Source organism: Lontra canadensis, unplaced genomic scaffold, assembly GCF_010015895.1.
Source record: "Lontra canadensis isolate GAN:19392208 unplaced genomic scaffold, GSC_riverotter_1.0 scaffold90, whole genome shotgun sequence".
Classification (NCBI taxonomy): Eukaryota; Metazoa; Chordata; class Mammalia; order Carnivora; family Mustelidae; genus Lontra; species Lontra canadensis.
Genome location: NW_022631084.1, coordinates 6069937 through 6094868, shown reverse-complemented (window position 1 = coordinate 6094868; position 24932 = coordinate 6069937). Strand labels below are relative to the sequence as shown.

General features: G+C 35.9%; 1 protein-coding gene across 5 annotated transcripts in view; it reads left to right on the top strand.

Moving 5' to 3' along the window:
• PDCD10 (programmed cell death 10) overlaps positions 1 to 24932 on the top strand; it is a 42958-nt gene that overhangs the window by 6003 nt on the left and 12023 nt on the right. For 2 of the 5 annotated variants that reach the window (XM_032836103.1, XM_032836102.1), the window contains exons 2-3: positions 12530 to 12636; positions 21712 to 21765. In XM_032836103.1, the coding sequence (XP_032691994.1) occupies positions 12541 to 12636; positions 21712 to 21765 (150 nt within the window). In that variant the 5' untranslated portion in view covers positions 12530 to 12540. Of the gene's footprint in view, positions 1 to 12428; positions 12637 to 21711; positions 21766 to 24932 lie in introns of all 5 variants that reach the window. The other 3 variants (XM_032836101.1, XM_032836100.1, XM_032836098.1) reach the window with 2 other exon arrangements.

Below are 24932 nucleotides of genomic sequence, written 5' to 3'. Positions count from 1 at the left end.
GCACTATTATCCCCAATTTAAATGGGAGAAATCAAAGTACAGAGAGGTTAAGCAACTTGCCCAAGGTTATACAACCAGTAATTGCTTGGAATTAGAATTTGAATCCAGGCTGCTTCACTCAAGGGACTGTATTTAGAATCATTGCCATAAAAATGGTGTACTGGTTGAGCTCTATGGGAGGGCAGTTAGATTTAAAGTTGCAGTTACAGAGAACTTTTATACTAGATGCTGAGGCCAGTATGGCAGGCAAAAATTTCTTACATTCAAATTTACTTGAAAAAGTCTTTTAGGGATTTAGCACGTTGGAGACTAACTTAACTTCCAGCCGGTTTTCTTTAGCACTGGGGTAGAATTACTTCTCCTTTGAGTAGTAGGTGAAGCATTTGACTTGTTATTCAGAGCCATGTTGGAAAAGTAATATGTATAACACAGGAATAATAATGTGGTGACCTGTTCATAGTGAGAGGATACTGTGTCTCCAAATCTGACAGGAGGAATAGCATAGCCATGTCTGTCCTATCTTCCATTCTGGGGCTTATGCGCGTGGAATGGAATTATGATCATCTGGATTTCAATAGTTCTCTTTTTTTATTTCTTCAAGAAGTGTTAAGCTTGTGTGTTGAGCTTGTGTATGGTAAGTATATGTGTAATATGAGGCAGGTGTGCTTGAGGAGTTATGCAAAGTGGCAGCTTGACATGTTGTATTTCTTTATTGTTCCTCTTGTCGGCAACACTGCATCGCCCTCAAGGGCATGGACTCTTTCTGACTTTCCATCACCACATCTCCGCCTAACACTTGCTGACTTCGACTGACTATGCAGAGTACTGCACTATCTACTAGGAAATAGAGAAAGGAATAAAGCTTCTCTTTAACGCGTTTATCATTTAGTGGGTAGAAGGGGAAGGGGATGGGAAGATTGTTACATGGGCAGTTAGCCTTTCTAATATATATTTTTTCTAGTTTTTTTTTCTTTTTATCTTTTTTAACCTCTTTTACCCCCCCCCTTTTATTGCATATTAAGTGATGCATGTATCTGCTCATTTGTTAATTTTGGGTCAGAGCTAATAGAAAAGGAAAAAAAAAAAGTTTCTCTAGCTTACCATAGGGTCTCTGGTACTAAAACATGCCTTCCTGCCTCGTTCAGCCATTCTGTCTTCAGGATGAACTGGAACTCCAGTGGGAATTGGAGTTAAGGAATGACAAAACCCTAAGATGGTACACCCCTTCTCTCGTCTCAGACTTAATATGAGGTTTCTACCACAAAGCCAGTTGGGAATGGTAGAGGAGTCAGACCTGGCCTTTAGGATGCAACTCCTGCCTATACCAGTTCACAGTGTTGTAAGGTTTAATTAATTTAATTCCAGAATCTTTGAATTTTGCTGTAGTCTCTTATTCAGAAATAATGTATGCTTTATCCATAATAAAATTGGCATTCTGGCAGTGTTGTCAAAACTCTAGATTTCTCAGGTCCTATCTTAATGTTGGTGTGCCTCCTTAAAAATAATTACAGTTTTGAAAGGAAGGCTACAAGAGGAAATACATATACAAGCAGATACCCTTATTTTGTGTGTGTGTGTGACTAATAGCATTTGTATTTGAGATGCGCAGCTAAAAATGAAGTTAAATGCCATCGTCAAGATAAAACCTTGTCCGTATTAGCACCTAGTTTTAAACAAATGACCCAGTGAATTTATCTGGAGCTCACAGTTTTATCAACATTTGAGTGCCTTGTGGCAGTGTATTGGTGCAAAGAAATTTTGTAAGGTAAGGTAAAGAAAATACACTTTGCATTTGGTAGAGGACCTTAGACAATTAAGAGTCGTTAAGATAAATGGAATCTAAGATTGTCAGTGATACAGAGCAGGTGGGCCTAACCCATGTGGTACAGTCTCCTTAAATTGTACCTTCAAGCATAGAGAACACAGAAACAGTATGAAGGTTTAAGTTTAGTTGTATTTCTAAGGGATTTTAGAGAAAAGCTTTTGTATCATATTTAAAACAGGAGATCACAAATACCGGTAAAAAGGAAAATGGAAAGATACACCTCAGATACCTAATGGCTACTCAGTTGAACATTATTTGATTAATGAGCCGCTAGGTTAAGAACTTATAACAAAAGATGCACATATTCAAGGGGTTGAATTTGTTTCCTGCCCTACAACAAATGTTTTCATTTTAATTTTGTTCAGACTAGGATTTTAACAAAAATTTAGGCATTGGAATAGGAAAAAATGGAAGATTGTCACAACCAAAGAGATGCACTATTTTCTCCTGAATTATTTGTGCAGAAATATCTTGGAAGCCAGTTGTTGCTACTTTTATTATTCCCATTTCCTATTAGGTAATTTGGAGATAATGAGCCCTTTGGTTTTGTTGTCAGCTCTTTATTATCCTATAGGTTATGCCCTTTTACGAATTATCTTGAGGTCTTTGATTGCATCTTTATTTTCAGTCTGCTACCCAGTCTGCCTCTGGGCCAGTTTTCTCTATTAAAGTTGATTTGTTCACATGAAGAGAATAAAAAGTAATTTTAACATAGGCTTGATGGTTAAATTCTTTTAAGTATTCTAAGACTATGTAGCTTGCTTTGGATGATATGTAACTTTTTTCTGGTGATCCAAGTATTTTATGCCTCCATTTTGGCAAATGGAGGAGAAAATTATTTTTAAAATATGCTATGTAAATGACCTTTCTGATGTTGGGATACCAATAAGAGGTTGTCATTGTGTATGTGCTGTGCCTCTGTGGACTAGTGTGAGGTAAATGAGGGGCCTAGGGTACAAAATTTAAGGAGGCACTTACTCTGTGTCATGCAAGTCAGCCAAGTTTTGTGCTCTGAGTGGTCTGTTTGGCCTCACCCTAGTTTCAGTCCTTTTGCTGTCAGGTTCATAGAATTCTGTCTAAAATGTCAGTGACTGGGGCATCTGGGTGGCTCGGTCAGTTAAGTGTCTACTTACAGCTCAGGTCATGATCTCAGCATCCTGGGATCCAGCCCTGTGTTGGGCTTCCTGCTCATCAGGGAGTCTACTTCTCCTCCCCCTGCTCCCCCTGCTTGTGTGTGGGCACTGTCCCTCTGTCAAATAAATAAAATATTTAAAATAAATAAATAAAATGTAACAATATGAATTAAATGCTTATTGCGTGTCAGCCACTGTATTAACCGCTTCGTATGTAATAACCATGTAAGGTGTAAGATGAACACTTATTCTTAATAACCATGTACTCTTTAGTACTCTTAATACCATGTAAGGTGAACACTCCAGTATTTTCATTAATTTCTCAGTATAGAAAGAGAGATGAATAATTTAAATGATAATGCCCAGCTGAGCAAAAATTGAAACTCAGGTCCCTGTTTCAAATTTGAGAGCATACTTAGTGCTCTGTACTGTCCAATCTGTGTGTAGAAAAATTAATTCTTGTCCACTTTATAGATTTCTCTACTAAGAAATAATACTCCCACATCCCCACAAGAAACTGTGCTATCCAAAATATGCAAATGCATACACTGACACGATGCAGTTAACTTTTAAGGTGAGTGAGTCAAAGGTCTCATCAGCACCAAATTGAAAATCCACGAATTTGTACTGCTTGGTACCACCTTAAATCAGACCCCCACTCTTGCTGGCTTCAGTCTTCAAACACTCCATGTGGAATTTGGGGGTTGGCTGTAAGCAGATTGACCCATGGATGATGTAAAGGTCAGGGCAGGTTAGTCTAGAAGTAGTTAATTTGGTGGACTAGTAACATGTGCTGAACAATAGGCTATAGTAGCTTTGTAGCGTATTTGTTTAAAATCTGTATCACCGTTCTGTTCGGTTTCTTAATGTGAATTTCTGTGGACATTTCTAAGTTGTAAAATTTGGAGATTGGATGAAATAATATATAATGGCTATTTTCACTTTAAAATTTTAGGGTCTTAACGTTTAAGTTTCTTAAGTGCATAGGCATATGACAAGAGTAAGGGTAAATTTATTGGTGAGAGATTGAGACATAGAACTGAGTTATAGAAAAATCTGGGCCCAGAAAGGCTTTTGCCAGCACTTAACCTTACTTTTGGGATCATTCATTCCCCTTTACTCTTCATAATGCCTTTTTTTTTTTTTTTTTTTTTTATTATTATTATTATGCTTGTGTCCTGATTGTCCTAGAGCAGTAGTTTTCCAGCTGTGGAGAGAGAGTTGCTAAAGAGCTATGAGAAGGAGGGGCTAGAGGTTGGTAAACTACTTACTTCATCCATTTATTGGACAGATGAACAGTTGAGTGTGTTTTATCTCTCTTTGATAAAAGATTTTGTTTGAAAACAGCAGTTCCACTGTTTTAAAGAGGCTTAAAATCACTTACCTTTCTTTATCTGGCTTTCAGGCATCCTTGATTTCCCTGGCTAGACGATTGTACAGGAGACCTGATTTCTAGAAAGAGATCTGAAATTTCACCTTCGGTTAAAATGTAGTTGTAATAGCTAATATTGAATAATTATTGTGTGCCATGCACTGTTCTGAACACTTTATCTGTAATAACTTGATGAATCATCACATCAGCCTTAGGAGAGAGAGACTTATTCTCATTTCACAGGTGAGAAGACTGGCACAGAGAAGTTAGATAACTTACCGCAGGTCACACCATATAGTAAGTGGTAGATCAGGGATTGAATCTAGGCAACTCTGGTTCTCGAATCACTATGCTTATTACTCACCTCTCTAATGACAGTGCTATTAATGTTAGCTAAGTATAGTAGAAACAGTCCTATTCCTACTTTCTTGTAGGTAACATTGTGGATTTTGAAGTGTTTCTTAGAATCTTATTTCTCCACAGAAAAAATCATTAAGTTTTAAGTGACTGATTTGTAATTTTATGTTTAGAACCAAGTCTGCTTATTAGTAAAGAAACACTTATCTGTGACAGACATATGGGGATTAACAAAGAGAGATAAAAGAATGGAGTTAAATTTAGAGCACTTTTACATTTTGCATTTTTCCTTTATGGGTCATTATGTTTTAATTTGCCAGTCTTACCTGTTTTCAAAGACATCTTAGCTTTCAGATGATGTTTTAGTTAGAAACTTAATTCTTAATTAACAGCTTAGCAAATGCTTGTTTGGCCAATCATGTTTACAGAGATACTGAAGACTTTTATCTTTTTTATCCTGTTTTTTAACAAACCGTAGCTGGAGTCTTTTAACCATTAGTGGTGTCAGATACTTGGAAATTGTGTTATAACAAAGAGGTGCCTTTAAAAATTTGATTGAGAGGTTATACCTTTCAGTGAAGTGATAGTTCATAGTGGCATGTGTGCTTTCTTTGAATAGTTATTTAAAAGTGCAAAAACACAGTGTTTAGTAAATTACAGGTATTTAATATAGAGGTTTTATGGTTTGATTTAGAAATCACCTAATCTTTTACAAGTATGCAGCTTGGTTTTTGTTCATTTTAAAAAAGAAACTAAAGCATGGAGAGGTGAAGTGCCTTGCTCAGAGATAAGATGGTTTATAATGACAGTATGCATTGAGCCCTTGTTTTCAGAGCTAATACTTAGGCTTTTCTTCCGTAGCTGTGCGCATATTCTCCACTGATATCTTGAAGATGTCTAGAAAAAATTTTGATATATGTAAACAATATGGTGACAGAGTGTCCTATGTTACACTGAACCATTAAGAAGGAATTGTTTCTAGATGTCCCTAAATGCAAAATTCTGTAAAAACTGAACTAGTTCTAGTGCATGCTCAGGGAGGTTGAGTTCCACATACCCTTATTAAAAAAGAAAGCTACATATGGAAGACCTTGATTATAGGAAATATAATTTGCAGAGGAAGGAGATAGATGTAGGTATATCTTGAAGGTCTTAAGCTTATTTTGGGCTAAGTGGGATCTACTCAGCCCTATTCCTCTGCCTCCCTTTTTCCTAGCTTTCTCAAAGTATTTTGTCTCTTGTAAAAGTGGCTACATTTTGAGGTGAGAAGACCCTATAAGGTAGGTTGTGATCATCAAAGGCTCACCTTTTCAGCTGTGCTAAATGGCCAGACTGAGCTACAAAGCCTTAGAATAAATTTAGTTTCTCTACGAGGCTGATGGGTATGATTCACGATCTGACGTGCTTGAGAGAACGCAGAGTGTGTCAGGTATTTGAAACCTTGAATCAGCCAACTATTGGGTGGGCTCTTTCTACTAGAATTCATAAATAGTTTTTGTGATCTGATAAAAAAATTTTTTTTTTTTTTTAGTTTCCCATGAGGTCTTTTGAACCTGTAGTAGATCACAGTAATAACATTTTCTTATCACTGAAATTTTAGAATACCAGAGTCTTTAAAGTAATAGACTTTTATTCCCTCTTTGTTTCTGTTCGGAAAACAAGGCCAGTGATTAAGGGAAACTTCCACAAAATTAGAACCAAAAGAACCCCTGTCTCAGGTACTTCGTTTTACTCAAATCCTTGAGCCTGGCCTTGGCAGATAGATTTTCTGACTCTCTAGGCATTGTTCTTTCCCTACCATTGGTTTCCAGCTTGTCCTATTCATGAGAATCGTCAGGGTTGTCTGCTAAAAATATAGCTTCGAGGACCCTATCTTGGAGATTTTGATCGAGTCATCTTGGGAATGTTTTTAATAAGGACCTAAGTGATTGTGATGGCTTAGGTCATCCATTTGGAAACTACACTACTCCTGCCTGCTTTCCCATAGAGAAAGTTTTGCTTTATGCTGAAAGCTGGATAACTTTTTGGATCTTGCTTATGTATAAGGCAGGGCTAACCTATGTTGGAAATTCTTGGACTTTGAGAATTTTGTGAACTGTTAAATTACATGCCAATTTTGTCCCAGGATCTAAAAGATACTGTAGCAGCCCTAATAAAAGACATTAGCATGTATAATCTGTGATTATTTTATTTTCTTTAGTTTCATTTGGTTTTCATGTATATTTCTGTTGGAATTCTGATTTTAGTTGCAGTCATCTGATGCTAATATTCTCTTAGCTTACCATACTAGGAAGAGCTTGGGATAGCAAGAAGTAGTAAAATCTGGTAAATGTGACTGGTAAATTAGACTTTGTTAATAGAATTAATTAGCTTTCTGTGTTTTATTTTGCTAGGCTTGATAGTTGGAAAGTATTAGCAAGACTGATTCGGCTTAAAAATTGCCCATCTCTTATCTCATTAATTTGTTCATTTAACAAACATTTATTGTCTGCTGTGTACCTTCTACACTGACTGATGTCTCTCTTGGGAAAAAGAAATACAGATGTTGGCATAAACGTGAATTCTGCTTACTGCCAGAATGAATAAACTTCTGTTAGCTAAATGTTCATGAATAGGTTGGGGGTCTAATCAAAATCAATCAATTGTTCTTTCCCTCTTCAAGGAAAGAGATTAAAGGAATTATAAGAATTTAAGACCAGGTGAGAGGACTAAGTTTTGGATTTGACTCTGAAGAAAAACAAGACAATTACACCTGCCTACAGATGTCTTAACGGTAGAATTTATTTAGGAGCCTTCTTTTTCTCCCCAAGAAATGCATATTTCAGTACCAAGGACTTTGCTTATCCCCTCCTTATATTTGAGTAAATAACTTTAGTTCTAGAATTATCTCCTGCCCAGATGGATTAAAATGAGGCTCTCACAGGAAATGCTGATTCTGATCCATAAGATATATTTGAGTATAGTTCTTTAAATGAACAGACTTCTGTTGGTTCTTTGGGCAGGTCAGGACAGAAGAATGCCCAAGAACCTGTTTTTGTTTTCCCTTCACTTTATTTTTTTAAAAGGTTTGTTTTTTAAAGATTTTTATTTTATTTATTTGACAGAGATCACAAGTAGGCAGATAGGCAGGCAGAGAGAGAGGAAGGGAAGCAGGCTCCCTGTCAAGCAGAGAGCCTGATGCAGGGCTCTATCCCAGGACCCTGGGATCATGAACTGAACCGAAGGCAGAGGCTTTAACCCACTGAGCCACCCAGGCGCCCCTGTTTTCCCTTCACTTTAAACAAATAGTAATTGTCTTAAGTGCAGGAAGTGTTTAATACTTAAGCATTTTGTGTCAGAAATTAGTATTGCTGTTTTGAACATTCAGGGAAATAAGGGGGAAAGTATAAATGAATTGGTTGCTCATTCTATTTGTATGGTATTACCATATACAGAGGTGTTTTTGAAGTAAAGTGTGCTTAAAAGTATACATTTTGTCTTAAGTTACTGACATCTGTGATTTTGGTTTTTTAAAAATGTTGTGATGCTAACTCCTTGGGAAACAGAGTTTACTTTGAAATGAAAACTTTTTTTTTTTTTCCTAATGCAACACATTGGAAATGGGAAACTAAGTTCTTCTCTTGTTGCCACTATACCCACATTATATTTTTATTTATTATTATTTAGCAGTTATAACCATGGCAAGTCATTTTTTGGACTGTGGTTTCTGTTGTACTGCATGGTAGATGAGGTGACTTTTTAAGGCCTTTCCAGATTCGGGATTAGGGGTTCAGTTGGCTTTGCATGAACAATGAGCGCTTACCTCAGAAACCAGTATCCCTTAGGGAGTTGAAACTGGTCATGTGCTGCCCACCTGCCCTGGGCCTGTGGTGACACCCGTGGTGAAAGGAAGAAACCTCAAAGGGGTAGGGCCTCAGGCTCTTGCTCAGTTCAGTTGACCCTTGCTCTTCAGGTTGACAGGCTCCTTGTTGCTTGGAGTAATTGTAGGTTGTCTATTGAACCATTTCAAATAAAGAAGCATATAGAAGAAATGACAGCATATTTCAACTTGAACTAAAATTGGCATATTTAAAAAAGCCTTATTGAAATTGTTGATTTTTTAATCTCATGTAAACATTGATGAAATTATGAGTGGCCCCAGTTTTGTGAATGTGTGTTCTGAGAAGTTCAGTTGTAACTTGGTTCTTTAAACATTTTCCATAGAAACAGTATTAAAAGGTAGATAAATGTGATGTAAGACAGACACCTATTTAGCTCATAATATTGCTATAATATGAGGCAGCTGGGTGGCTTAGTGGGTTGGGGCCTCTGCCTTCTGCTCGGGTCATGATCCCCGGGGTCCTGGAATCAAGCCCAAGTGAGGCTCTCTGCTCAGTGGGGAGCCTGCTTCCCCCTCTCTCTGCCTGCCTCTCTGCCTACTAGTGATCTTTGTCAGATAAATAAATAAAGTCTTTATTATCTGTCAGATAAAAAAATAAAATCTTTAAAAAAATAAATATTGTTACCATACTTATTTTTTTTTTTTTTTAAGACTTTATTTGAGAGAGAGAACGAGCAGTGGGGCGGGGCAGAGAGAGAGAAAAAGAGAAAGAGAAGCAGAGTCCTCGCTGAGTAGGAAGCCTGATGCAGGGCTGATCCCAGGATTCCAAGATCATGACCTGAGCCCAAGGCAGATGCTTAACCGACTGAGCCACCCAGGCACCCCATTAACACTTTCTTTTTGATGACATAGTAGCTACTAGTACTGTAAGTTAGTTTTAGAGGCAAGAAATATATGTATGTGTTTGGTTTTTCTAAATTTGAATCATAAATATCTTAAGTGAAACTCCTGACATGGGACAGTACTATTGATTCAATTAAAAGAAATTTCAATGCCACGATTTACAAAAGATAAAAATTAAGTATTTGAACAGGTTTCGTGGGTTAGATAGGTAGGTGCCAGCAGGATTCTGAGTGACTCTAGCTACTTTTAAGGATCCCTTCACTCTGTCTGCCTTTATATATGCAGGGATACATACATGTTTAAAAGAATAAAAGACAAAAATAATCCAGTTGAGCCTACTTTAGGAATTCACCCCATTTTTATTGAAATCACCTCTCTCACCACCTTACTGTCTCAGTTCCTGCAGGTAGGTAGTTCTGTCCCCTGGTATATAAGTGACATTACTCTGTGAGCATTATACATGACCTCATCAAGAAATCCCGTAACTTTTTAAAAGTTATTGTCTATGCTCAGGAGCATTTAAAACTCTGGACGACCTTCTCTTTGAAACACCTGGTTTCTGTGATGCTGGTTCTGTCACCCAATTCTCCCATAGCAGTATAGCATCTGCACTTCTCTCTTGTATGTACTGACAATTGTTCATTTTCTGGCTTTCCTTTCATATTACAAGCTCCATGAGGCCAGAGACTGTCTTGTATTGTTCACTGCTCCATAGCTAGTCCTAGGCCTAATTCTGTATAGGTAATGCATAAATATTTGTTAAATAAACGAATGATTTTTTTTTTCTGTTACCCCATGAGATGGCTCGTCAAGTTCTGGTGTCAGCCCTGTTCTATTTCTCGCTTATTTTTTTCCATTGATACTGATGCCTTCAATTACTGTCTATACTGTGCATCCAGTATCCATCATTTCATTTTGACCACTGTCCCTGCATTTCAGCTTCTTTTTTTTTGTTCCAAGTTTACTGTGAAAAAATCTTCATAATTTATTTCTAAAGTGGAAAAGTAGATTACCAAATGGCCAATTAAGTAGTTAAATAGATACAGCAGATTCACAATTGATACTTACCTTCTTCCTCTTGCTACTTGCTTAGGTCCAGTGGGTCTTTTGTATAACTATACTAGGTCTCTTAAGTTTCCCCTGCCCTCAGTTTATGTTCCTCCATTTTATCCTTAACAGTATGACCAAAGCAGTCTGCTTAAATAAATGATCTGATCAGGTAATGGTTTTCTAATACCCTATAGAATAAACTTAGGAATTGGCCTTATTTTTATTTATTGACTTGGTTCTGTGAGGTTAATGAGCAGCTTGACCCCCAAAACAAAAAACTTTCCATATTTAGAACTACCAGAAATGGGACTAAATGGTTTCCATAGGTGTCCTTTTCCCCTTAACTGGTAAGGATTATGGAAGGATGGTAAGCAGTTCTCACATGGGACAGGTTATTAGAGCTTTTTGAAGCTCTGCATACTCAGACCTTTGATTGTATCTTTCAAACTGCTCAGGTCTTCCACAGTCCAGCCCAGATAAGTTTTAATGATTAGGACCACATCTTAATCACCCCTCCACTGCATCTTCTACAGAGTAGGGGCTAAACATAAATGTATTCAGTGAGTTAATAACTTCTGGGTATTTTCTTGGGTAGATGAGCTGAGGTTCTTTGTCTCTACTTCAGACTTAGTTGTTTTTTCTTCTTTTTTAATGCGGACTTACTAGGTCTGGATTGAGAGTATTAGGATCAAGTCTTGGGCCTCTGCATATGTGTTCTTGGTCAAATCATTTATCATCTCAGAACCTGCTTTCTGTAAGGTTAGAATAACAGTTAATGTAATTTTGAGGACTAAAAGCATGTGAAAAATGTTTTATCATCTGAAAATGCTTTATAAATGGTAGAAGTTAATAAAAATTGATGTTTTTAAAATATGTATACCAATATACATTGTTTGAAATACAGATATGTCACTAATATTACTCTCTCACTTTATAATTAGGCTCATTTTTTAGCCTAGCAAAGGAAATAAATACAGTTGCTTTCTCTTAAAAAAAAAAAAAAAAACTTCCTCAACTAACTATTCAAGGCCAAATTTCTCTCATATTGTTGAATTCTCAGTATTTTAATGCCAAATTATCAGTGTCTATGGATCTTTCTGCTTTTTTTTTTTTTTAAGATTTTATTTATTTATTTGACAGACAGAGATCACAAGTAGGCAGATAGGCAGGTAGACAGTGAGAGGGGGAAGCAGGCTCCCTGTGGAGCAGAGAACCCGATGTGGGGCTCGATCCCAGGACCCTGGGGTCATGACCTGAGCCTGAGCTGAAGGCAGAGGCTTTAACCCACTGAGCCACCCAGGCGCCCCTCTACTTCGTTTTTGTGTGAGATTTGGACAAAGATGCAGAAATACCACTGGCAAAATTAAATAACATTTTATCCCCAAATAGACCACATTTGATAGACTTTTCCCAGTTTTTTAAAGATTTGTCTTAAATTTCTGGTGGTTGGCTATGTTTTTGTTATTTTTAGGTGGCAAAATCAGTGAACTATTAGCAAAAAGATTTTACTCTAAACACCTTTAATTCTTTTTTCCTAATTCTTAATGAAGTTCTCCATAAACATTTATGCTCTATGTATTTCATAGTTACAGTTTTATGTTATATATAAGTGCTATAATTCTACTTTGTTGATAATTTCTTGTATTAACTTTTTTGATTGCATGTATGTTGGAATTAGATGCATCATTATCCCATGGTGCTTCAGGGAGCACTCTCAGTTAAAGATGAGTGGGTTCGTGAATCACAGCTCTGTGAATTAGTACCTAGTGAGGGAAAATTAATTGTAAGGGCAAATTCTTGAGTCTGAGGAGGAAAAGAGATGTGTTACTGATCAGGAGTATCCTTACAAGCAAGATATATTAACACATCAGCTGTTCATAAGATAGAGATACTGGCAAAGAAAGTTATTGGTGTTTGTACTTTTCCCTTAATAGAGTAAATTTCTGTTCTTTCTTTCCTTTTAACCAGGTCAGTATATATTTTGTGCCCTATTTTATCACAAAAAAGAGAAGAAACACTGTAGTGAATGAAGATTCCTCTGCATTTTAGCACTGCTTTTTCTACTGTAGTTGGCTTTTGAATGAGGATGACAATGGAAGAGATGAAGAATGAAGCTGAGACCACTTCCATGGTTTCTATGCCCCTTTATGCAGTCATGTATCCTGTGTTTAATGAGGTAAGTGGGTAAACATTTCTCATATGATCTCTTCAATTCTTGATGCCTGCCTCATTTATTCATTTGTTTGTTTGTTTCTTCATATAACAAATACATAAATGAATTTTATCTGTGTGTTAGGCATTGTACCAGGACTGGACATAAAACAGTGGGGAGGGAGGAACCTAGATATATTTCTTCCCATCTGGAGGTTTCATTATAGAGGGAGAGACAGACGTTGAAAAAGAGAATACAAGTAATTACATAAATGGAAAGTTGTGAAAAGTCCTGTGAAGTTACCAAAAATCATATGTTCAATAAAATAGCTGGTGGAACCTTCTTTAGGGGTCAGGACCAGCTTCAATGAAGATGAGACATATATGCTAAGATCGAAAAGCGGTAACTAAGGGTTAGACAGTTGAGTTTGGGATAAACACATATTAGGTAGCCGGAAGAGCAGGCACAAAAATATCCTGATGAATTCTAGTCAGTAGAGACAAAACATATTTTTACTGATAAATGGAAGATAGCATTGCTTTAGTATCTAGAGAAGATGTAGTTGCCTTTTTATTTGAGGGATTTTTCTAGGACTTAATACATTTTTGGGTTTTCTTTTAATTTAATGTTAATATGCTAAAGTGTTAGAGAATTAGAGCTGGAAATTCCTTAGAAATGATTTAATCATGTCCCTCCTTTTAATGGTGAACCGAGTTCTTAGTATGTGAAATGGTGTTCCTGAAATTACCTAGAACTAAAATCTGGGGTTCCAAATTCAGTGGCTTCACCCTTAGCCTTTCTGTACATTTAATTAGGGTCTTCTTGTTTTTGTTTTGCTATTCAGTTATAAAGCTATCCATGCCATTGACCTTATTGTTGCTACTGTAGCTTGGAAACCCTCACCATTTCCAGTGACTTTATTCCTTTTTGTAAAGTATTTATATCAGAATAAGATTCTGGATTTCAAAGCCCTTTATCCCACAGTAGGTTTAATAATAATGTATTTGATGCTTTTGTGGTCTTAGGTCTTGGGGACAGTGAGGAGTGATTCATCCTCTTCAACTTGGAAATCATGGACCTAGTTGCCATTTCAGACATATATTTTGAAATTCTAAATGCTGTCTATCAAATAGTCTTATTAGATTCAGAGAGCATAAAAGAAAACTCAAAAACTGGCTTACATAAAAGTTACTTCTCTTGCATAAAAATTGTGGCTCTAAGTGGTCCAGTGCTAGTGTTATTATGACTCGGTATCCTAGTGCTTACTTTCCGTTATCAGGGTTACCTCAGCATGTGGGATAGCTGCTGAATTTCCATTCATCATGTCCTAAGTTGTTGTCTGGAAGGCACACACACAAAAAAATGGAATAGGAGGTAGGTGTTCCTTCCAGCCAATTCACCTTCCTTCAAGTAACCTTTTTGAAAGTGCTGTACAAGACTTCCATTTACATCTCATTGGCAAGAACCTAGTCATAAGACCACACTTAGCTGCAAAGGATGTTGGGAAATTTAGAAGTTTTTTCACTAAAGAGGAAGCAATAGGAGGCATCTTTTGAAAAACCTGTCCCTGTTATATTAAATCTATGGTAGCATTGGAGGCACTCTTTCAGGGCTGTTACTACCCATCTCTGGTAGGTATAGCCAACACTCCAGTAATTAATTCCCGCACTTTGTTCCAATATGTACCCATTCATTACAAAGCTGTAATTATTGTTAGAAACAAGTGCTTCAGTTTTGCTTAGTAAGTACTTACTAAATGTCTGTCATTTATTTGCTGAGTAGTCTGCTAGGGTCTGGACATGTGAAAAAGAAAAAGGCATTATATCTCTTCTTAACCATAGAGAACTATTTTCTTAAACATCTTACACAGGTGTTTAAGCAGATGCATTATTTAATTATCCTTATACCAAGGATGAGGTAAGAAGATCGTCACTGAAACTGTTAAGTAATATATATTGATGGTTAGTGTTTTAACTTCTCAGGTGCTCCCTCTTCTTGGGTCTCTATAGGTAGCTACCCCTGTGGGCTATTGGGCTAAGTTGTTTGGGGCATTTCTGTATTTATCTAGTATTTTGAGTCACTACCTGAAGGAAGGGCGGTTTACATTGCAGAGCTTCTGTTTGATCCTCTAGTTAGTGAAGAGGAGTGAGAGAAGTTTTTTTTGTAACTAGAGTGATCTTTTCCTACATAAGGAAAATGGATTTTATTCGAATCTTGACTTTAGAAAATAGTCATATAGGTTATGAGATTCTGATAAAATGAACTATTGGAATTAATACTGGAACTATCTAATTTATTCATGTGTAAGAAAAATTAATTTGAAAGAAAAGGAAATGGCTATGAATGGACTGGTAAATCTTTCCAGAAATAAAGGCAATGATACTCACCAGATGACATCTAAAAAAATATGTGGGTTAGTGGCCCAGAATTAGAACGTGTTCCCAAATGTTTCATAGTTGGTTCAAGAATTAATTGTTAAAACTGAATTGGAAAATGAAATGGCTAGATGTAGCAGATTGAGAGATACTGTGTCAGATTGTCAGGTCTAGTTCTGGAATTTATGATCTAACATTATGGTATCAAACTTTTTATAAAAATTATTTCTGTCATGTTATTTAAAAACAAGTGTTCAGAAATAATAGGCTTTTAGGAATTGTGATAGTAGGTCTCTTCTTTGATAGAGATATCAAATCTGGGGCTTGATTTAGGAATGGAATAAAATAATTATGCCTTCAAATGTGAAGTGTTTGGTTGAAAAGAATAAAATACTAGCATTATTGTCTGACATTCCAGTGTATTAATGTAACCTCTAAAATAAAATACCAGGGCTCCTGGGTGGCTCAGTGGGTTAAAGCCTCTGCCTTCGGCTCAGGTCGTGATCCCAGGGTCCTGGGATCGAGCCCCGCATTGGGCTTTCTGCTCAGCGGGAGGCCTACTTCTCCCTCTCTCTCTCTCTGCCTGCCTCTCTGCCTACTTGTGATCTCTGTCAAATAAATAAATAAAATCTTTAAAAATAAAATAAAATACCTAGGGCTGCCTGGGTGGCTCAGTCATTAAGCATCTGCCTTCAGCTCAGGTCATGATCCCAGGGTCCTGCTTCAGGATGCCTGCTCTGCTTCTCCCTCTCCTACTCCTCCTGCTTGTGTTCCCTCTTTCAGTGTCTCTGTGTGTCAAATAAATAAATAAAATCTTTTAAAAAAATAAATAAGATACCTAGTCAGTTAAACATTAATATTTAACCATAGTTCAAACATAGATTTTTCTATAGATCTACTAATGGGGAAATTAGAATTTAGTTTGATTCTGTTTTTTGTGCTATACGGATTTAAAGATAAAATGGTTATGAAATTAATCTTAGAGAAAATAGTATCAGAGTAAGGATGAATGTTTAACTCTGGAGCTAAATGATATACTTAATTTTGTCCACAGTGTATTGGAAGAGTTAAAAAACTTAACATTCTCACCCTAACATAACATCCGTAATAGTAACAATGGTGGTCTGAAGTCAACTTGTAGAACAGATTTTTAGGTAGTATCCTTAGATAGCATCCTTACTTCTGGGAAATTTTAGTACTGTTACTCCAGCTCACAAAGGGAAGTTATTTATGGCATTTTGGGAGTTTGATGCTTGCTAAACTTAATGAAGCTGTGCCAAGACAGCTGAGAAAGGGGTAGTCTTGTTATTTAATCAGCTGCTGCAGAGTTCAGAGTCCAAGTATATTGCATGTGTTGTAAATGTACTGTGAAATAGGTCTCCTGGTTACCTTATGGAATAATGAGTTTATAGAAGTCTCGTGACAAGTCTTAGATCAGGTTCGCATGTACTGTATAACTTTCTACTGATTCTTTGCGTATGGAGGAGAAGAGAGGTGTAGTTCAGTTCTTCATTCCAGGAAAAGATACACCATGAATCATCATTTCCTGTGACTTTTTAGAGGAATTATTTTAAGGTGAAGTATAACTTCTGAAAAAATCTGTATTGTGTTTTGAGATAGGAATAAAAAATCTTGCAACCAAATACAAATTTTAGATTGCCAAGGTTTATAGGCTTGTTTATAAATGATACAAAAATGGAACTTCTGAGTAAGTAATTACTACTCTATTCAGAAGCATCCAACAGTTATTTCTGCCAACTCAGCAGAATATACAGCTCTTAATTTTTTCCAACAAGCAAATGAAATCTGGGAATATTTCTCCAACTTCATATACCTAACTATCCTTTTTTTAATTAAAAGAAAAAAATCAAACCCCCAAATTGAAGCATAATAAACATACCTCTCCATAGTGAAGGCATGGGTTTTACCTGCAGTCCCATCATCCAAAGGTGATCATAGTTAATATCTTGCATAAGAATTACTGCTCTGCCTCTTATTCCAGGCTATGTAATCTTATATTTCTTTCCTTGTTTATAAACTGATGATATACAGTAATATATTTATTTTTCATAACTCTGTAAAGTAAAAGACTTAACATGTTGTAGTACTGAGACTAGTACCAGGTAGAGCTGTTATTCGGAAGTCTTTGGGCAATTTTCTGATCAATTGTGATCATTCCCTAGACTTTTACATTCTAGTAGGCAATTTTTAATGAAACATTTTTATAATAGGTGGCTCTCCTTACCTTTTTTGCTGGACAACTTGGCAACCCCAGAAACAGATTATTTTAGAAACAGTTACTGCATTTAATATGTATAAAACACATTACTGCATTTGTCTTCTCTGTGGCAGCACAAAAGTTAATAGGTGGCCTCTTGAGTCTATCTACTTACCTTCTAGCTTTTTTTTTTTTATCTGACTTACTCATTTTCATTTGAGTTATAAGAGATGTACCTTTTATTCTTGTGTCTTTTTTTTCTTTTTTTTTTTTAAGATTTGTCTATTTATTTAAGAGAGAGAGAAAAAGAGCGTGCACACATGTGCAGGAGGAAGGGCAGAGAGAGGGGGACAAGCAGACTCCCATGCCCAGCTCTGCTAGGCGCTCCCTCCCGGGACGCTGAGATCATGACCTGAGCTGAAATCAAGTTGAATACTTAACCAACTGAGCCACCGAGGTGCCCCGTTTTCTTGTGTCTTGGCCCTGTTTGATTCCTTTTAAAGAATAGACTCAATAGTTTTTGTGGGGAGGGGAGAAGGTTGTCAGCATGGAGAAATCATTCCTGATTTTGAGAAAGCAAAATTTATAGATAATTCAGAACTAACTAACCTCATTATTTTGAACTTAAAGAAGGAATACTTTCAAAAGATTTTATGCGAGACGTACAAAACTTAAGTAACCAAGGAGTTAAATGGATTTTTTTTTTTCAGTTATGGATGTAGGAGTTGGGCTTGATAACTAGAAAATAAAGTAGTGATGAACCGGTACCTTTGGAGGGACCAATGCAATAAATGCACTCTGATTGGAATCAAAATTTTGTGTAAGCTTTTGAAATATTTTTATAAATATTATGGAGAGTTAGATTTGACCAAGTTTATAGTTAAATAGTGTATCAGAAGCTATCAAGTATACATTACAGGAGGAGCTCAGAACAGAATAGGAAGAATCTGTTGTTGGGGGGTGAGAGCCCTGCTGTTAAGTTCATTCAGCCTATCTTTCTTCTAGCTGGGACTCCAGGAGGCACTTTCCTTACTTTTTTGGTGAAATGAGATTAGGTGCCCTGTTCTCTTGTGCTTATTCTCTTTTTTCCCTTTACCCTTTTACTGGTGCCATGTAGACGGCTGAGGCCCCAGGAAGGCCTCTTTTTGTCCAGATACCCATTAATGCAAGGTGTAATTGTATGTTTCTTCCTCCTCTTTTGAATTCACAATCAAATACTACTAAGAAATGATTGCATTGGCTCTTTAAAGATACCCTAAGCAACAGCTGTTACCTCAAAAGCTTAAAAAAAATTACCGTATTGGGGTGCCTGGGTGGCTCAGTGAGTTGAGCCTCTGTCTTTGGCTCAGGTCATGATCTCAGGGTCCTGGGATCGAGCCCCGCATTGGGCTCTCTGCTCAGCAGGGAGCCTGCTTCTACCTCTCTCTTTGCTTGCCTCTCTGCCTACTTGTGGTATCTCTCTGTGTCAAGTAAACAAAATCTTTAAAAAAAATTATTGGACTAATTAGTGGAAGTATTAGAAACAAAATGGAAATTCTTTTCTGTTCTAAACTCACATAAAAACTTTACTCGTGCATGTCTTAACCAACCCTGAAGAAACCCGTAAGTGGGCAAATGGCCCAGGAAGGTGATTTTAAGAGGCTGTGTTCTTCAGGGACCAATTCAGATCTCACCTCCATAAAGACTTTTTTTTTCTACTTCAGCTGACAGTGATCCCATCAGTTTCCATGTAGCTGCTTACTTAAAATGATCTTCTGGGATTCCAGGATTGTAATCCATTTCTTTGTATCTCTCACACTGACTTGCACGTGGTAGAAACTCAGGAATTTTTAGTTCTTAAGTAGTTGAAGAGATTCAGTGAGGGAGTTGATGCCAGTCTGGAATGGGTGAATTCAGGGAGGCAGGGTAGCATTAAGTGGCTTGTGCACAAGTTTTAGAGCCAGACAGATATCTTATGAATCCTGCCTCTGTATGCACTAGCTGTTGAATACTAGGTAAATTTATACAAACTGAATTTCTGCCTCTATAAAATAGAGATGATAACTAGTTATAGATTGTGAGGATGAGATGATCTCTATGAAAATATATAACAAAGTTCATTACTGGTGCTAAGTAAATGATAATTGTTAAGATACTGCCAGAACCTTACACTGTCATGAACGGTAAGGTGAATGTGATTTTATCATCAAATCATCTATCACTAGTTAAAGAACAGGGAAGCACTTTTTATTAAGGAAGATAAAAACATACTGTGCTAAGTATTACAGGATGCAAATTATAAATAGATTTAAGAATAATTTAGATAAATTTATGGATGAGAGATTAAGTTCAATTCAAAAAGTAGATATGTGCCTGTATGCCTGGTGCTCCCTGGGCAATGGGAGTATCATATGCATAATGAAGCCTAGTGGATTTACTGCAAGATGTGTGGATATATAATGTATCCCGGAATGACTCCCAGCAGAGTTCTGGTTGAGGTGCTTCACAGCTCACGGATTTGATTTAGTATATGTCTGGCCTTTCCCTTTCTTTTCTAAGACACACGTATGTAAACTTAATCTAGAAATCCAATGTCTATCTTGGCTAATTTTATTAGTTCTTCACGGACTATTCTTGGCCTCTTTTTACTTCCCTTGACCCTTTCACATACCAGCCAGGGCAGTACAGAATGAGTTAGTAATGCTGATATTTGGAGGTACACGTGTGACTCGGACCTTTGACTTGTTGAAAGAGGTCAGAGTGTGCTGTAAACCCAAATAAGGAAATGGTTCCTATCAGAATGGAAACATTCATTCCTGTCTATCTGCCTCTCCCTCCCTTATACAACAAGAACTTGAGATCAGAAGAGCTGTATTACTATTTTAATCTTAAATAGGATTCATTACAATTAAATGAATTCCATGGAAGATGAAAGTTTTTCATTTGTGGCAGCTTATTTTCACTAATTTTACAGGGGTTTTGTTGTTGTTGGGTTTTTGTTTTGTTTTTTTGTTTTTTGCTGTATTTTCCTACCTGTTCCTCCTGTATCTTCCCTTTTATCTACTAAGGCAATGTTAGATTTTACTGGATTTATAGAAGCCAAGTTTAAAACTGAGTTAAATGGCCTATTATTTATTTTTGGAGATAAAGTATTTATCTTGGCACATTTTGTTGCTTTTTTGCTTAAGGTGCATAACTTGTAGGGAGATAAGGTTCTTGACATTTCTGTCGTGTTTAGAAAATAAAGTGATTTAATAAGGTGTAGGCCATTCCTTAGATATATATGTGTATATATGTTGTTTATAAAGGAAAACTTACATTTATTGCCTCAAGGGGTTGAAAGGAATATTTATTGCAAGATATGATATGTTCATAAGATTTTTGTGAAAAGACTCCACTTGCATAAAAATCCTACAAAAGTTAACATTGTTTTTGAACATTTTAATATTGTTCTCAGTAAAAAATATATGCATTGAGTTTTATTGAGTTAATTGGCCCAATTTTTAGGGACTAAAAAAATTGGAATTTAACTGAAGGTAGTTATTTTAAGCCTAACATTTAACTTTTCAACAAATGGATTTTTTTTTTTTTTGGCTCACTGAAAAATGAATTCTGTAAAGTGTATAATAAGGACATGTATTTTTTTTTTTTAAGATTTTATTTATTTATTAGAGAGCACAAGTAGGCAGAGCAGCAGGCAGAGGCAGAGGTAGAGGGAGAAGCAGGTTCTCTGTTGAGCAGGGAGCCGATGTGGGGCTCGATCCCAGGACCCTGGGATCATGACCTGAGCAGAAGGCAGAGGCTTTAACCCACTGAACCACCCAGGCGACCCCAGGACATGTATCTTTCCGAATTGTAAACCTCACATATTTTATATTAAAACTAAAAGCTTTGGGATTGAACTTTTGATTCAGTATTTTAGGTAACCTTTCTTAAATCCAGATAACATAGAGGACAGATGATCTACAGTCTTTATTACAGTCAAACCTTGTGTCAGTGCTGTTTGCTAATTAATAAAATAGACTAACCTCAACTTAATCCCTGGCTGAGGGATTGTAAAATAATTAAAAAAGAGTAAGGTAATAAATACAAAGAATCTTAAATAATAAATGTTTTCTTGGTGTTGGTCATTTCTATTCAGCCAATTTGCTATATACTGGCAACAGAGCATTGAGAGTTGGTCTTGAACCCTATTTTCAATAATTGAAGTAAGTATGTTTATTCTTTTTATAAGAACTTGATATTATTTTGCATTCTGTGCTCATCTTAAATCCAGTTTTAAGGTAGAGTGTGTCTTGTTTTTAAAAAGAATAAAGAATTCATACATCCCTCAATTTCTCATGGTTCCTAATGAAAATTTTAGATGACCTGTGTATTTGAAGAATTAAGGTGATTTAGAATAATTAGCAAGTATTTTTGTTGATCAAATGATGGATATATCAGAGTTATTACTATAGAATGGAATATCAAAAATGCACCTTTTCTAAGGAAATTGGTACTAATAGTGATTTTAAATTTATATTGCAGCTAGAACGAGTAAATCTGTCAGCAGCTCAGACACTGAGAGCAGCTTTCATTAAGGTGAGGTGCAAATAATTTATTATGATTAAAATGTATGTTGTATATAAATCTGAATATCATGTAAGAATTGCCACTTTATTTCCTTTTAGTGAAAATCTCTTCAGCTGTTTTATGTCCGTTTTAGTGTACTCTGTAAAGCTTAAAACACTTCTCAGAAGTGAATTAAAACAAATGCTGTTTCCTTAGCATTCATCTTTTTGTCACTTTGTGCTTTGAAAACTGACTTCTTTCGAGTTTTTTCTCTTTAGCTTTAGAGTATATTTTTGAATTTCTTTTTCTGTTATTTGTGATAAAAATTTTTGTAAAATTATAACTCAAAAAGATGTTTTTCATATTGCTTAATTATAGAACATAGGAATAAAACAGTATTTTTGATAGGAAAACAAGACCTGTGTGGGGGTCAGATTAAGGATACCTTGCAAACATCCAACCAAGTCATTCAGAGTGAACTTTTTGTTGTCTTTAGACCTGAACTGTTTGATAAATACTAGCCACATGTTGCAGTTGAGTACTTAAAATATGGCTAGTTCAAATTGAGTTGTACTCCCAAGTATAAAATACACACCAGATTTTGAATACTTAGTATAAGATAAAGAATGTAAAATAACTCAGGAATAAGTTTTATATTAATTGCATGTTGAAATGATAATATTTTGGATGTACTCTTAAAATGATTTCATGTATTTATTTTTACTTTTGTAACATGGCCACTAGAAAATTTAAAATTAACAATGAAATTTGTTGCTTGGGTTATATTTCTATTGGACAGCCCTATTACACATACTGGGTGCATTCTTTCATATAAAACTTTATCCATTCCCTTTCCTTTCCCAGTACATATCATGGTGCCTAAAACTTCAATTTTTATTTACTTACTGTGTTTATGTTCCTGTCAATAGCTAAAATAACTTCTATTTCAGGTATTTTAATGTTTAAATCTAGAATAAATTTATAGAGTTTTATTGGATTAAAACTATAAATCAATCAAGTTTGAGTTCTTTTTATGACAAAGATAGTTTATTAATACCACTTTTAACTACTAGTGTTGATAATGTCACTAGACATCTGTCTTACTTTACCATGAGAATTTACATTATATATATTATATTAGAGTTATTTTGGTGTGATTAATACTCTAAAATGCAGTTCCTATGTATACATACATAGTAGCTTTATTAAAATATGTCCTGACAAATCATTGGGTTAATGAAGAGAATATATGAATTAATACCATCAGTTTTTTTTCTTTTTTCTTTGAGCTTCAGTGTGGCTCTGGAATGGCATATTTGGTTATTAGGGAAGCATGATGAAAACTATTTTATGTTAATTTGCTGAGTATTTTCTTTGTGGCCAGAGAAAGGAATGCAGGCCACAGGCCTGTTGCACAATACAGTATTGATATGGAAAAGTCAGTTTTTAGCTTTTTTGATAGCAAGAACAGAGAGATTTCTCCTGTGGATCATCATAAGGAGGACTGTCTGAAGTAGTAGGTGATATCCTCAATGTCATTTCTGAAAGAGAGAAAATAATTTCATTAAGCTTTTTCTTAATAAGGCTTACATCTGATGTTTTAACAATAAAGTACAATTTAAAAGCAAACAATATATTTAAAGTATGTGGCTGTGATAGATCTAACATATGGATAAATTTTATTACCCATGGCATTGATTGATAATTGGGGAAAGTGGAAGTTATTTTGAGAGGAAAACAAATTAGTTTTGCATTGATTTATTTTTATTATATTTAATTTGTTAAATTTCAAATGGAATTAAAAGGGTATGCATTAAAAAGTTGATTTTTGTGTTTCTAAAACTACCAACTTATTTGCAAAAAGATTTAAAAACCCTCACCAAAGGGCGCCTGGGTGGCTCAGTTAAGCACCTGCCTTTAGCTTAGGTCATGATCTCAGCTTCTTGGGATTAGGTCCACATCAGGCTCGCTGCTCAGCAGGGAGTCTGCTTATCTTTCCTGTGCTTCCACCCCCCCCCACCCCCTCCACCTTGTACTTTCTCTTTCTCTCAAAAGATAAATAAAATAAATGCCTCGCCCACCCATATATCCCTACTAATATTCCTAAAATATATGTCCATATTTCTAGTTCTTTGACCACAAGTGTCATTTATCAAGGTAATAATATTTATTTTTATTATGAGAAAAAGGATTAAAATTATTTTCCCCAAGATAAAATATTAATGAATATTATCTTTTAAGATATCTATTCACTTTCTTTTCCCATCTGGAAAGTTCTGATAGGTTGTGCTGTTGAGGATCATTGAATCATGAGCTTGGATGTTACTGCTACTGGGGGATAGTTTTCTCTCACAGTTGGATTCTTCATAAAAATTGGATCCCCACAGAATTCAAGGTTGTATTCTGGGAGAAAACCTGAAGGTATAGATAGTTAAAAGTCATCAATTTAAGCACAGATCTATTTATTTTGTCAGTCAAAGGAATTGGGTAAATTTAAGGCTTTTAAAATGAAAAGTAAGTAGCTTAGTTAGGATTTCAGCCAGAAGATACTAAGACAGTTGTTCCCAGGCTAGGTGCTGAGGCACCCTGGGGCCCTCAGCAAACTCAGAAGAGTACCATGAGTTATTTTAAAACTTTAAAGGAACACAACGATATTAAACATCTGACACTGTGAACTATGCTAGCTTGAGGTAGTTTGCAATTTCAGCATATTAGATTGGGCTACATTCCTTTCAGTGATGTCATATTTTTATGAAATTGGAATTTTGGCCGTTGCTATGATAAAAAGTAAGTACCACAAGAAGATCTGTGTCCAATAGGAAATGAGGCTGGCAGGATCCAGTCTAATACCAACATTTGAGAAATTGTGTAGGGCCCAACAGGTGAATGCATCTCATTAATAAGTAATTATGGTTATTTAAGAATGAAATAAAATGTTTTTCTTTTAATTTGTGTATTTTTTTTTAAAGATTTTATTTATTTATTTGACAAAGAGAGATCACAAGTAGGCAGAGAGGCAAGCAGAGAGAGAGGGAAGCAGGCTCCCCGCTGAGCAGAGAGCCTGATGCGAGGCTCGATCCCAGCACCCTGGGACCATGACCCAAGCCGAAGGCAGAGGCTTTAACCCACTGAGCCACCCAGGCACCCCAAATTTGTGTATTTTTTAAGGACAGTTGTTAGGACACAAGTACTTACTA